This window comes from Serinus canaria, chromosome 5 (assembly GCF_022539315.1).
Source record: "Serinus canaria isolate serCan28SL12 chromosome 5, serCan2020, whole genome shotgun sequence".
In the NCBI taxonomy this organism is placed as follows: Eukaryota; Metazoa; Chordata; class Aves; order Passeriformes; family Fringillidae; genus Serinus; species Serinus canaria.
Window position 1 is genome coordinate 9,314,054 of NC_066319.1, and position 14,119 is coordinate 9,328,172.

General features: G+C 53.0%; 1 protein-coding gene across 2 annotated transcripts; it reads right to left on the bottom strand.

Moving 5' to 3' along the window:
* Positions 1–17: 17 nt before the first annotated feature.
* INCENP (inner centromere protein) lies at positions 18–13,937 on the bottom strand. 2 transcript variants are annotated; one of them, XM_050975726.1, is made up of 17 exons: positions 13,726–13,937; positions 13,528–13,638; positions 12,266–13,002; positions 10,872–10,923; positions 10,684–10,717; positions 9,235–9,313; positions 8,722–8,773; positions 8,118–8,235; positions 7,901–8,035; positions 5,885–5,994; positions 5,421–5,541; positions 4,603–4,725; positions 4,225–4,397; positions 3,865–3,955; positions 3,236–3,349; positions 1,970–2,129; positions 18–1,545 (listed from the first exon to the last, which is right to left on the bottom strand). In XM_050975726.1, exons 1-17 carry the CDS (start codon positions 13,896–13,898, stop codon positions 1,331–1,333), a joined length of 2,598 nt encoding a protein of 865 aa, XP_050831683.1. In that variant the 5' UTR covers positions 13,899–13,937; the 3' UTR covers positions 18–1,330. The 2 variants fall into 2 exon arrangements, with proteins under 2 accessions (XP_050831683.1, XP_050831682.1); XM_050975725.1 differs by having other exon boundaries at positions 4,225–4,424.
* Positions 13,938–14,119: the final 182 nt, after the last annotated feature.

Here is a 14,119-nt window from a genome sequence, read left to right on the forward strand (position 1 = left end):
GCTGAGAGGAGCCCAGAGATGATTAAACTCACTTTATCCAACAGTGTTTGGCCAACGCAGAAGCTTTTGTACAAGAAATCGCGGTTGCACGGATACAGACCTGGATGCACAGGACAGTCAATGGAAACACAGGCACTCCATGGGTACAGACAGCAATAGCCAGACCTGGATCTACAGAGCAACCCCAGCAGCACAGACACTCCACAGATACAGATCTGTGCATACAAAACAGCCCCAGCATACAGACACCAGTGTATTTAAATACAAAACCTTTTGTAGTTAATTTAAAAACAAAATTTAATATTTTGTTTCTTTTGAAGAACACCTGCTGGCAAACAGCACGTTGGCTACAGACACACACAGGATCATGTCCCCTCACACAAAGCACAGTATCTACAGGGGTTTTACAGGGCTGGGCTGGGTGCAGAAGGAATGACTAAACCACCATGGACTCCTGGAATGGGAAGGCTAAGCTGGAATTTTTGGTTCAATGAAATTGGGTTGGCCAGAGTCCGGTTAGCAGTGGCTCACTGAACAGGAAGTGCTAAACAGGCCGAGACAACAAGCTGATGCTGAGCCACAGCCAAGGGTGAACAAGAGGGATTAAGGTTAAAAACATCCTCTCGAATCCCATCTGGCCTCACAGATGGAATTTCACTGAGAAACAAAAAAAATCTGCCAAAATCCTTGCAGAGTTTCTCCTATTAAGGCCTAGAGCTGGCTCACACACTTGCAGGTCCTCGGGGACATGGTCACACCTTGGTCACGTCTCTCCACAGCTGGCAGAACGTCACTGAGACCCTCACGGTGTTCCTGCCCCAACTGTGCCGACGTCAGCCATGCCCAGCTGATGGATACCACCACACAGGTGGGAACAGAGCAACGAATCCCTTTGGGATTGCACGAGATGAAGAGCACACCTGGGAACACCTTCCTGAGAAGAGCAGTGGAGCAGGCCAGACTGTGCCCTGGTGCAGTGGTCCCTGGCTGTCACTGGCCTCGAAGGTAGCACAGACGTACAACCGAGGAATGGCAGGGCCTGCCAAGCCTGTGTGACACAGAGGGGGGCATCCCACAGCTTCAGGTGACAGCGCTCACCCACTGAAGATCTGAGTCCATGCCAGCTCCAAGCTAAGGGTATGAGAGAGGCACTTCCCGGGACAGCACCTCGTGGCTTGGCCTGACAGAAACCAGCCCCGCAAACCGAGGCGCAGGAACCCAGGAGAAGCTGCCATTTATCCAATGCTAGAACCTAAATACTTAAAGTGAAGAGTGACTCCTTCCTCACCTGGAGACAGGAAGGCACACCTGCTGCACACCTGTGCTCACCTCAGGGCTTCTTGAAGCCGCAGGGCAGCCCCAGGGCCGGCTTGGCCACCACGGTGGGTGGGGAGTGCCACACGGCCGAGCTCGTGCGCTTGAAGTAGCGGGGTTTTTTCTTGTAGAAGATGTCCTCCAGCTTGGGGCTGGGGATGGCCCCAAACAGCGCGTCCACGTCAGGAGGATTGTAGTACTGCCGGATCACAGCCTGGCTGAGCAGATTCCCTGCAGGAACACATGAGGCTTGAGTTAATTTTGTTAATTGGGATTGCTGTGTAGGCTGTTGTACGCGGCGTGTCCCCGCTCTGCTCATCTCTCACCACCCCAAGGCAGCTTAGCAGTGTATTTGTCCCCCATCACGTTGTGACAAGATCCCCAAGGGGTGGAGAAGCCCCTGATTCCCCATAGAATCATGGAATAGTTTGGGTTGGAAGGGATTTTAAAACTCATCCAAGTTCCAACACCCTGCCATGGGCAGGGACAACTTCCACTAGACCGGGTTGCTCCAAGCCCCTGTCCAGTCTTGGACACATTTCATGCTGGAGTACTTTAATCTCCTCCAGAGAGAAGGAGATGGGCGAAACTCCACAGCAGCTCCCACAGTCTGCTGGGGGTCCTGGACACAAACATCCCCCCTCCTCCCACATACCAGTGGCCCAGGCAGGGACAGGCTTGCGTGGCTGGCTCTCGTCATCTGTCGAGTCGTCGCTGTTCAGGTCCATCCCGTAGTCGTTGGAGCTTGTCAAAGGCACCTTGAGTTCCTTCCTGCTCTGTGGAGTCATCTCGTACGAGTTGCAGGCAGGGGAATTCTAGAAGGGAAACACATTCCACAGGTGTTGGATGCAGCAGCAGCATCAGGCTCCAAGCTACAGCAGGACCAGCTTGTCCCCACCTCCTGCTCTGTCACCTCATAGCAAACTCTGAGTCTGGCAGGTCTCAAGTCTGGACCCAAGAGCTTGACCCAAGTTCCAAAGCTGTGACCCAATGATGGCTGTGCATGGCCTTCTCCTGTTTCATTACGCTGATTAATTTGCCATCTGTGGCATGAGCACACAGCAGTAGATGAATTTAATGGGTATAATAGAACAGAGCTCCACTCCAGCCAAGCCAAGGTTAACTGGAGGTTTTATGTTGCTGGAACAGAGTCATATGCTCTAAACATTCTGCAACTCAATTTCTGGGCTTGATTAATGATATAAAACTGCTATTTGCTATACAGAGAACCTGCTCATCAGCTCAGCCAAATTGAGCTCACACTAATGGGAGCTGCATGGGCAGAAAGTGTAAGGGTAGGAAAAATGGCAAATTTCAGGTTTTTTCAACTGGAAATTTTCAGCAGAAATTCTATTTTCTACCTGTAAATGAGTCTCTGGAGAGTTGGACAGTTGTCCTTCCCCACCAAAGACCCCCTTCATGGCTTTGCGTCCAGTGACATTAACTCCCACCCACTGGTCCTGCACTTTAAGATTAAGATTCTGAGCATTGCAAGGAGACAAGAGCCTCTTGTTTGTTGACAATGTTCAGGACATGAACACACACCTGCAGGAGTCTCCCGAGCCAAACCACCACCATTCCACATGGCTCTGCTGCCACCTTGTGGCTGTTCCCAAATTTGACCCGAAATAAAACGCGGCACTTTCTGCCCCTGAGGTCCTTCCGGTATTTAAGAGGCATTTAAGACAGCTCCAACAGTTGCTGTTTTACCCACAGCCAGGAATCCTCTGCAATCCCTCCTGCTTCCCTTCCCTCTGTCATTGAAATATGCACAGAATCAACCCTAGATAACCAGTATTTAAAGAATTCCTGTGTTATTGAAAACGCAGATAAAAGCAGAGGGTGGGACTGCCCGAGGCAAGAGTGGGTCAGTGCTGGGACTAAACTCTGCAGTCACCCCTAAGGACTCATCCCCAGTTACCTCCTTGTTTTCCTGGAGTGGTGCCCGGGCACTGTCTTTGGCCTTTTGCTCCTCTGACAGTTTCTTCTGCTCTTCCTCCTGCCTCTTCTTCTCCGCCAGCATCTGCTGCTCCCTCTGCCAAGCGACACCCACGGGATTGCCCTTAGGGACTACACTGCCAACCCAGCCATGCATCTTTGTGGCAGGCAAAACATTCCAGCACCTCATTATAGCTGTTCCTCGTGCTGCTGAGGAGCACTTGGGACACGGTGCAGCTTCCTCAGAAAGACAAACACACTGACCCCCGTGCCAGAGCATCCCCTGCCTTTCCCTCACAAAGCCAGGGCTCCCACCTTGGAAAACTTGCTGCTGACTTTATCTTGGGGCTATAAAAGCCAGAAACCAGCTGACCACTTGCAGAAGTCTGTGCTACTAATCTTGGCCTCTTTCTAGACCAGTAAACAGTATTTTTAGAGGCCAAATCTCCCCATGGTACCATAATTGTGCCACACAGCTCTGACTTCCTGCTCAGAAGTGCCCCAGTAGGTCTTCAGAACTCCCCCCAGCATCCCAGCTGAGCTGCTACAACAGCAACAGCTGCTGAGGCCAGATTGTGTGGCTCTACCCCTTCCCAAAAAGCAATCACTTACCTCCTTCTTCTCCGTCTCCATCCGGAGCCGCTCCTTAGCAGCCGCTTCTTCCTTCTGCAGGCGGGCAGCCCTCTCCTGCTGCTCCCGGAGCCTGGGAACCACAGCACAGGCCCTCACTCCCAGAGCCACACCAGGGCCCTGCCTCACTCACAGCTCTTCAGGCACTCCCCACCACACTCCTGACATCCCTGAGCCCAGAGTTCCTCCTTGGCAGCTCAGCACCAGCAACAGCCCAGAGCTGGGCTGCCAGGTCACTGCAGCTCCCCGCCGCTCCAGCCGTGGTCCCACTCCTGCCCTCTGCTCCGGCTGCGTTTCAACCCCACCCCAGAATTTGGTACATAAATGGGGATTTTGCCTTACTTTTCTGCCTGGATCCGCTCCTGCTCCCTCTTCCTCTCCAGTTCTCTCTCTGCAGCCAGCTGTCTCTCCCGTTCCTGTTCTGCCTGCCTCTGCTCAGCGATCTTCCGGGCACGCTCCTGCTCCTCTTCCTTCTTCCTCTGCATCAGCTCCCTGCGCCGCCGTTCCTCCTCTTCCTGTAAGCCCAGGCAGGAGTCACTCACCTGACAGGAGCAGGCTCCAGGTGAAGCACCAGGAACCCCTCACTTGACCCAAATCCCCATTCCTACATGGCAGGGAAACATCCTGAGGGTAAATATCCAGTGCCCCAGGCAGGTGGATCCCCTGTCCAGCTCTGCCCATGGGACAGAACAGGCCCCCCCCCCCCCCCCACACACACACCTGCTGCAGAGCTCTTTGTCTCCTGGCCTCCTCCTCCTGTCTGCGCCGGGCCTCAGCTTCCTCCATCTTCCTGGCAGCCACTCTCTTCTTGATCTTCTCCTCTGCCAGCCTTTCTTCCCGCACCTGGAGCACACACAGACCCAGTCCCAGGTAGGACAGCACAGCAACACCCCTCACAGGGCAAACCCTTCCTCCCTTTCCCTCAGCAACCAAGAGGGCCTGTGCTCTGTTTCAAAAAGGTCATATTTAGGGCAATGACCTTGTAGTGCATCTTCCCAGGAAGAGCTGACCCCATCCTGGGGTTTATACATCCAGTCCCACAAAGCCATTGGAATATAACCTCAGAGCAATGCAATCAGACAGGCAGCTGGGGATAATTGAAGCAGACAAATGACCACTAGGCCCCTGCACAAATTGCCTGGAAGTCTGGGATCTGAGGAAGGCTCTGGAGGAAGGATGTTTGCTTTCCCCGATCCAGCAAGCTATTAGTCAGCTGCGAAAAGCAGCAAATAAAACCTTGGGGCCATTAGGCCACCTTTATCTACTGCAAGTCCTTCTCCCATCTACCAGAGCATTAATAAAGCCCATTTAGTTTCTGATTATGGAAAAACAGGAGTTCAGCTGCCATTTGCTGTACCCAGAGAAAGGCTGTCCCTAGGATCAGCAAGGCTCTGGAAAGTTCTTTATTCAACTACTCTTTGGTTCAGCCTCTAGAATCCAAGCAGCCCCACGCCGCTCTTTCCAGAGAGCACATTTCTGTGGTGCCAACTGCCTCAGTGGCTACTGATTGTCCCAGATAAGCTCTGCAGGGGCTGTACCTTCTCGGTCTTCTCATCAAACAGTGCAATCTTCTGCTCAATCCTCCTCTTCCTCTCCTTCTCCATCTCCTCTGCCCGCTCCCGGGCTTGCAGCACCTTGCGCAGGCGTTCCTCACGCTTCCTGAGGACACAGCCCAGCTCACCATCGTGTTCCAGGTGAGCTCCCCCCAGCTCAGCACAAGGCCAAAGAGACACAGCAGGAAATTCAATGGCCCAAATTCCACATTCATTTAAGTACCAGCCATGTTTAAACTCTGTCATAAAGTGGGGACTCAAGATAAAAAGCTGCACCAGTGGGCAGCAAGGACAGTCAATGCTTTGTATCAGCATTCCAGGGATACCCCAAGAACAAACACTGCCTGTATCCACAGGAGTTTATGCTGCTTGCACAGTTCCTGCAAGATAAAACACCTGGACACAAGAACCTAAAGGTAGCCAAGAGCAGTGTGACAACATCTACTCACAACTTCGCCTCTCCGAGTCGCCGTTTCTTCTCCTCCTCCACCTTTTGCCTTCTCAGCTGCTCAGCTTCTTGCTTCTTCCGCAGAGTCTCCAGCTTCTGCCTCTCCTTCTCCTGGGGGGAATTGAATGTCATTGTACCCACTGGCCAAAGCTCTTTCCCACCTCAGCTGCTTTGGGCAAGGGCCCAGAGGTGACAGTGAGGAGCTGCAGGCAGGAATATGGAATGGTGACAGCCTTGGAGCAGAGCTCAGGCAGCCTGTGACCTGGTCACGAATGGACATGTGCATGGAAAACACTGGTGTGAATCTCAGGGAGCAAGAGGAGAAGCTGGAGTGTTGAAACAGGAGCATCAGCTCAGGAAGCCCAGGCAGCATCCTCAGGGACTGCAGGCAGCCAGCCCCGTGCTTTCTTTTGGTGCAAAGGAGCCACCAAGCAGCGCTAATGCCTGGCACGGCTCCCGCTCCCTGCGGCGAGCGCAGGGACAGATGGTGCTCCAGGAAACACCTTGAGCTCCCGCTGGCGCCTGCGCCTCCCACCAGGCTCACTCTGGGGATGAACCACGAGCACTCCCAGAGCTCCCAGCCTGCTCCGGCACGCAGCCAGATCCATGTGCCAGCCAGAACCGGGGCTTTCTCCTCCTTCTCCTGACCCAGCCTAAGCACGCTGTCAGCCAGGAGCAAGATCCAGCCACCACTACAACCACAGCAAATGGACTGACATCAGCCCACTCCATGCCAAAGCAGGCCTGGTCTCAGTACAAACCCACAGATCAGCACGGGCATTATACATGGGAATCCTTACACTGGGCTCCATGCTGTAAATGCTTGGTGCTGTCAGCATCCAAACTGGTTAATATAAAACTAACAATTATATCTTATTGCTCTGCTGCTATTTAGTTATGTTTAGCTCCCACATGGAAAATCTCCCGAGGGGGAGCTGCCTGCACTGGAATGAAACCTAAATCATTCCACGAACTGACAGCAGCAGAGGAAGCACTCTCTAGCCACAAGACTATTTTCTCATCCTATTAACTCCTCTGTAGTACTGACACTAACATCAGCAGGGAGACAAACATCAGCAAGATTGAAGCTGGAATCTTTCACTGCTTCCCAGTGGCCTTCCCTGACCTGCTGGAGCACAGCCAGCCTCTGAGCAGAGGTCTAGGAAGCTCTGCCATTATTAGGCTGCTAGATGCAGGAATACCAATTCCTGCATCCTGCCCCCCTCTTTTTCCCTCTCAGCTCTCTTGCAAGGGGAAATCAGCCCCAGAACTGCCTACTTTGCAGGTGAGTTGTTTGGTATCAGGAATATGAGCAAATCCTGCTTGGCACACAGCTTCCAGGCTGGCTCTGAGTGAATCCAGGAAGCTACACCTTTGTCTAGAACCAGCTCTCAAATCCCTCCCTCCAAACTGCTCCTGGCTTGGAAAACCAGGGCCTTGGAAAGCTCCCTAGGGTAGCGCAGGAGCACCTGCCTGCAGCCAGCCAAGGTGTGCTGCTGGTCCCAACAGGATCCATCAGTGATACTGATGCCTGCTCAATCTGGACACCAGCAGTTGTCTCACTGGCCCCACATCCAAGATAGCCTGATGTTTTTTCCTGCCCCAAGGGTTTGGAAAATCTCCAAAGTTTGAATTTAAGAGGTATTTGCTCAATCTCACTCGTGAGAGAAGTCCTAGAAAGGAGACCTGGGATCAGGCCAGACCTTAGAAAAGGAGACCTGGCTTCAGTTATCAATACAACTCAACATTTACAATCCACTCCATTTGTGTTTCGCAGTTTTCATATCTGACTGTTATTGCCAATAGTACAGGGGAATGATGCAGAAATAAAGCTTGGAGTTCAAACTGAAATTCTTCAGTAAGATGACTAACCACAATTTTATTTATTTAAGTGTAAACAGACCACTTCAAATTACTCCGTTTCAAATGGGTTGCAAAGCTCCTCTCATAGCTGTGCTTTAAGTTAGGCACTAAATGAAACCACCAAGTACTGGCTTAGAGCAGAGCCTCCTCTTACCTTGGGATCAGCCTGGAGAGGGGTGTTGTACCTGATGAAGGATTTTATGACTCCGTTCCTCCCCACAGAGCTCGGTGTCATGAGGAGCTGGTTCTTCTGCACAGTGTGCAGGAACGTTTTGAACGGGCGCACCACCTGTGGGAGGAACAGCAAAGTGTGAGTGGGGCTGGGTAAAAATAGGTCTTGGTGAGGCATTCCAGGGTTACAAGGATCTCACCTTGCTGGCTGGGAGGACTGGGGATGGGGTCTTCTTCCTGAGAGGAGACAGCCCTCCTTCCTCTGCCTGCTGGTGGTCGTAGCGTTCATCCACGGCTCTCTTGTAGCTCGGCTTCCTCCTGTGAGACAGCACAGGCCCTCACAATGGGCAAATCCTCCTCGTGCCTCCAAGTCAGGGCTGGAAAGGGCCATGAACTATCCTGGGCTTGAGAGGTTCCAGTGTGGGCAGGCCCTGGCACAGGTTGCCCAGGGAAGCTGTGGCTACCCCATGCCTGGAAGTGTCCATGGCCAGATTGGTTGGGGCTTGGAGCAACCTGGGATAGTTGAAGGTGTCCCTGCCTAGGGCAGGGGGTGGCACTGGATGGGCTTTAATGTCTCTTCCAACTCAAATCAGTCTGTGATTCCAAGATCATGCATGCACAGTTAGCCAATAAATGAAATCCTAATGCAATAGAAAATAAAAATTAAATCATAGAATCCTGGAGGCAAGGAAAACTTAATTGCCAAAGCTTCACAAACACTGAGGCCAGTAAACAACGCCCCAGCACTGAACCTGTTTGGAACACGACCACAGCCTGCCCGAGACACTTCCAACCAGGACATACCTGGCACTCTGGGGTGGCTCCAGGGTCTCCCCGTTCTTATTTAAGTTGTTTTCTGAAAGCGAACAGTTACACAGTGAGTTCTAGCAGGAAAAATCCCCCCAGCACAGGTTTGACAGCAGAGAAGGGATGTAGCAGCTCACTGAACAGCAAAACTGCCTGCTTGAGTGGGCAGAGCAGGACCTGGCTCACATGGCACTGCTCCCACCTGGAAACTCCCGACAAAGCAGAGCTGCCCAAAGCTGTCTGGGTTCTGCATAGCTTCAGCAAAAGAGCTCAACTGGGCCTCCCACAACCCTCCAGCCTCATTACAACCATCTCCATGTGCCTGCCAGGATGGAAATAACTCCAGCACAGAGTTTTCTCACTGCTAATTGTCTGAAATCCCTGCTCATCAAACATTAATTAATCTTTCAAACTGAGCTCTCAAATTAACCAGTCAATCTTTCCAGCTTCCCAGCCAGCCTCCCAAAATGAGAACTTCCCAAAGTGTTGCCCCAAACCCTCTGGAATTACCACTGCTGTTCTGCTCCTGGGGCTGCCCATGTTTGCTGACTGTGTGGGAGCGAAGGGACATCCGAGGGTTTTGCGATTCCTGTGGGAACAGCAGAGGGGTTTCAGGACAATCACACTTGGAAACTGTTCCTGGTTGAGATCATGGGGTGGTTCTGACACGGGTACGGACAGTGGCACTACCAGGGAATGCCAAACCAGCTCTTGGCAAAGCCCTCGATGCTGCATCACCAGGAGAGGCAGGGACATTTACACGAGCATCTACGATGCTTAAACTCAACCAGCTCATCAACTATTTAGGCCTGGAGCCTTCCAAGCCGTAAATCTGTGCTGCTGGAGCTCTGGCCAGAGCCAGCGTGCCCATTTCCCTGAGCAGGGATGAGTGGGGAGCCTGGAGACAGCAGGCAAATGGCTCATCTCCATGATTTATCTGTTTGTTATGGGATACCCATCACTGCTCTGCCTCTGCACTTAGGCTCTGCTGGGATAATGGGCTGTGGTTCTGGAATTGCTCTCTCCTAGCAGCACCAGCATTACCTCCTGGTCAGCACTTCACAGTGCTGCACTGGGAAGAGAAGAAAAGGGATTGATGGAGAATTCATCCTCCCCAACTGCTTCTGCAAAAGCAGACTTTTTTTGAGTTTCTGCACACCCATAACAGTTCTCCTTGTTTTCAGGTCACTGCTCTGCTCCATTAATTCAGGCTCTGCTCATTGAAATTTATTCTGGACAAAACACTGACATGATCCTAGGATTACTTCCTCAGTGAGGATTGTAATGGGAAAGGTGTTGACCTCAACAATATTCACAAATTTCCATTTGAGTCCAAACTGACAAGTGTTGAATTACCTGCAGGATTGACCGAAAGGTCAAAAGAAGCTTTAAAAATACAGTGTACAAACCATGACACCAGCTGAACCAAACTTTCCTGAACTATAAGTTTGTCTTATCTGTAAAGACTGGGGACTGAATCTTCACACAATGATCTCTAGCAAGAGGTTAAGAAGGAAGAGCCAAGCAGGACTCAACCCTGAGGGCAGGCTCAGGGTGGTGTGCAACAATTTCAACAGTTTAGGAAAATGACAGAGGAAAGTCAGAGAATCTTGGCAAGCATCCAAGCCTGTAACACCCTTCTGACAGAACACCCGCACCCAAAGCCATGGGTCACATGTGCTCATTTCCCAAGTTGCTGGTTTTGGTTTTGCTGGTTCTGAAAAGTTGTGATTAAGACTTTCCCTAGTCTGAGTACCAGAACCACAGAGGTTCGGATGGGCTTGTGCACCTCTAAGCCAGATGCTCTGTGCCTTCCTCACTCACTGCCATGGGGACAGGTTACAAAGTCTGACAATCCACAGCCAGAGCTCCCAAATTTCCCAATAAAGTGTAATTCCACACATTTTTCTCCCAAATCCACACAGGCACAAATGCTTTTAATCTCTATCCAAGTCTTACCAGCTTGGAGGGGGTGGAGGGTCCAGGAGGAGGCCTAGAAAAAAAAGAAAGACAAAAGGGGCTGTACTTAGCAAAACAGAGGAAACTGGGAAGCCACTTGGATTGTACACCAAGAATGGCAGTGAAAAAGTCCTACAAGCAGGGTATCGAGGATACAGAAACAAATAAATAACTGAGAGCATTCTCACCCAGTTTTGACAATGGTTTCTTCATCCTCTGGCACACTTATGGAGCTGGAGGCTGTGGGAGAGGAAAAAACACACCTGAGCTGTAAGGCTGGGCTGCAGCCAAGGACCTGGAGGGACAAGGAGCTCCAGACGTTGCAGAAAGGTTTGTCCTGCCCTGGGGCAGGGTGGGGCACGGGAGCACACCCAGGAGGCAACTGCTGGCATGGCCAGCAGTTCCAGTGAAGGAAAGCAGTTTTCAATTATGGATGAGTTCAGGGTGATATTCCACGAGCTGGCATTAATGGGCCTGGGGCTTATCTGCAGGGACCTGACTGGACATCAACAGCAGTTAGAGCCAGCCTTATTTACAGTGGGAATGCTGCTTCCAAAGCCAGCATTCCAGCTGGCTCTGCTGCACTGAGCTCAGGAGCTCTGTGACAGCCAGAACCTGCCATGAATAACCATAGCCTGGTTGGGGTGGGAAGGGACCTTAAAACTCATCCAGTCCCACCCCGCTGCCTTGAACAGGGACACCTTGCACTAGCCCAGGTTGCTCCAAGCCCTGTCCAACCTGGCCTTGGACATTTCCAGGGGTGGGGCAACCACAGCTTCTCCACCAACACGTGCCAGGACTTCACCTCCCTCAAACAGAGGATTCCTTTCCATACATCCCTCTAAATTTCCCCTTTTTCAGTTTGAACACATTTCCTCTTGTCCTGTCACTCCAATTCCTGATGAAGAGTCTCTCTCCAGCTTGTTTGTTTAATAATTCCAGCAGTTTAGATGAGACTATCCTAGCCTAAAACTGCCTCTGCCACCAACGGTAAAATTGTGGGAGACTTTTAATATACAAAGTCCAGCCTTGAAATTCCCTTCTCAAACAAACTCTAGAACCAGCAGCCGGATCTTGCTAAAGAGAAGGGAACTGGTGGGAATTTCACCTTGCAGGAAACAGGAAGGGCTTTAGGAGAATCCATCACCCCTTTTGGCTCCCCAAATCCTTCTCAGCATTGCCAGCTGTCCCCACAGAAATGGGAAGACCAGCAGACCAGAGGAGCTGTGGCTGCCCCATCTCTGGAAACATCCAAGGCCAGGTTAGATGGGCCTTGGAGTGACCTGGGTAATCTTTAAGGTCCTTCCAACCCAAACCATCCTGAGATTCCAGGATTAGCAACTTCTCATGGCAAATCAGCAATGATTAAAGCCACATTGAAATGGGGACAACTGAGGCTGATTTCCCAGGTGATTTACAAGGCTGAATTCAGTTACCTGGGTTTCTATGCTCACAGGAGGCTCCAGAAAGCCAGGGAGGACTTCCATGAGGAATTGCAGCCTGTCTAGCCCAGGAAGCTCAGCTACCACCCCCACACTGAAGACCCAGGAAGCAGAATTTCCCCCATGACACCCAAACTCACAATCCACAGAACTGGAGGACACAAATCTCTTCTGAGTCGCCCTCTTCTTGCCCGCTGCCCTGGCGGTGGATGCCCGGATCATGCTCTCCCTCTTGCTGGCCAGGGAGTATTTCTCTGCCAGGGAGGTTCTGCGGCTCAGGGAGGGTTTCCCCATCAGGCTCCGGCGCACAGAGCGGCGGCTGAGCCTGGAGCCAGTCGGAGTCCCTGGGCTGCTCCTCAGGGGCTGGGAGGGCTCCTGAGCCCGGCTGTGATCCTGTGGGGAGCCATCCCCCTCCTTCCGTCCAGCCCCTGGGCTCAGGATGACGGTGACATTGGCTGCCCTGGCTGGCTGTGGCTCAGGCACGGCCTGGCTGGCCTCGGGAGTACAGGGCACCACCAGCTCAGGGGCTGTGGGCACCAAAGGCGACTTGGGAGCACCATGTTCCTCGGGAGAACCGTTCCCTGAGCTCGTGGGGAGCAGCTCTGCAGGTTTTGCCCCGCTCCTCTGGAGAGGCACTGCAGTACCAACGTGGTCAGATTGCACCCAGGGATCCTTCCCTGCTGCCTGCAGGGCAGTAGGGGTCTCAGGAACCACCTTGGAGCCTCTGGCAGAGGCTGCAGCCCGGGATCGTGTCACACGCAGTGGTGGAGAGTCTTCCTTGACCTCGGCCCTGCTGAGCTCCAGGTTTTCTTTGTTCTTTAATCGCTGAGAAGATCGCACAGAAGGTCTGCTGCTGCCGTTCCTCCTCCTGGAGAGGCTGATCACAGGAACAGTGGGTGAGATGGGAATAGGAGTTGTGAACAGCCTCCAGTCCTTCCATGCACACACAGGCATGGAACCAAAACACCTGGGTTCGCCCCAGGAGACACAGAGTTGCACAAAGCATCTAACGCAGACAGCAATTAAGGGATGCAATGGCTTTAAAGCAGAAAGATAATAGACAGAGACACGGGGACATAGAACCAGGCAACAATAAAAGCACTTCTCCTGAGAATGGAAATCCAACGTTTTCCGGCCAACAGTGCCCCAAACACAGGGTCTGCCCAGACCTTTAACACCAGTGGGACGAAGGAAGGGGAGCTCCCCCTGGACAAAGCAGGGGATCGCCAGGACATGCTCTGTGGAGGGCATTGTTTCCCTGAACCCTTGGCAGCAGGTCTGTTCAGCCTCGCACGGGCTCCCTCCCTTCTCCAGGCCCCGAGGACACACACCCTCTGCGCTCCCCCTTTCGGCAGCCCACTCCGAACGGGACTCCCCGATCCCGGCTCCCGCAGGCCCTCACCGCTTCCTGCCGGACTCCGGCTCTTCCTGTAAGGCCGACACCCGCTTCCTCCGCTGCCGTTTCTTCTGCGACGGTGTCTTGGGCATCAGCTCGAGCTCCTCGCTGTAGTTGCTAGAAAGGAAGGAGAGATCAAGGCGGGATCAGCGCGAAGGGCGGCCGGTAGGAGCCGGGGCCTAGCGGGGAGCGGGATGCGGGTACCTGACAAACATCTTGACCGCCTCCTCGTAGATCTCATCCAGCCACACCATATCGGTCTCGTCCACCTGCCGCAGGAACTGGGCCAGACGCCGGTCGCCCTCTGAGGGCAGTTCCATTGTCCGCAACGCGACCGCCGCAGGCCCCATAGCCGCCGCGGCCACCTTCGCCGCCATCGCTTCAGCGCCAACGGCCGCGCGCGCGCGGCACGCCGTTCAAACACGGCCCCGCCCCCCCGGCACAGCCAATCACCGCCCGCCGCCCCCCCCCCCCGGCCCCTCGTTTCCCATTGGCTGCCCAGGAAAGGGCTCGCACTCGGTGTCGCTCCGCTAGCCCGTCTCTATGCTCCTGGAGGACTCAGCTGAGGAGGAGGGGCTTATGGAGGCGGGGCCACAGG

Coding starts and splice junctions, on each gene's coding strand:
- INCENP (XM_050975725.1), bottom strand. CDS start 13,898: ATGGCGGCGAAGGTGGCCGCGGCGGCTATGGGGCCTGCGGCGGTCGCG. Junction 8,774..9,234: donor CCAGGAGCAGAACAGCAGTG/GTAATTCCAGAG, acceptor GTTCGCTTTCAG/AAAACAACTTAAATAAGAAC. Junction 4,726..5,420: donor TTGATGAGAAGACCGAGAAG/GTACAGCCCCTG, acceptor TGTGTGCTCCAG/GTGCGGGAAGAAAGGCTGGC.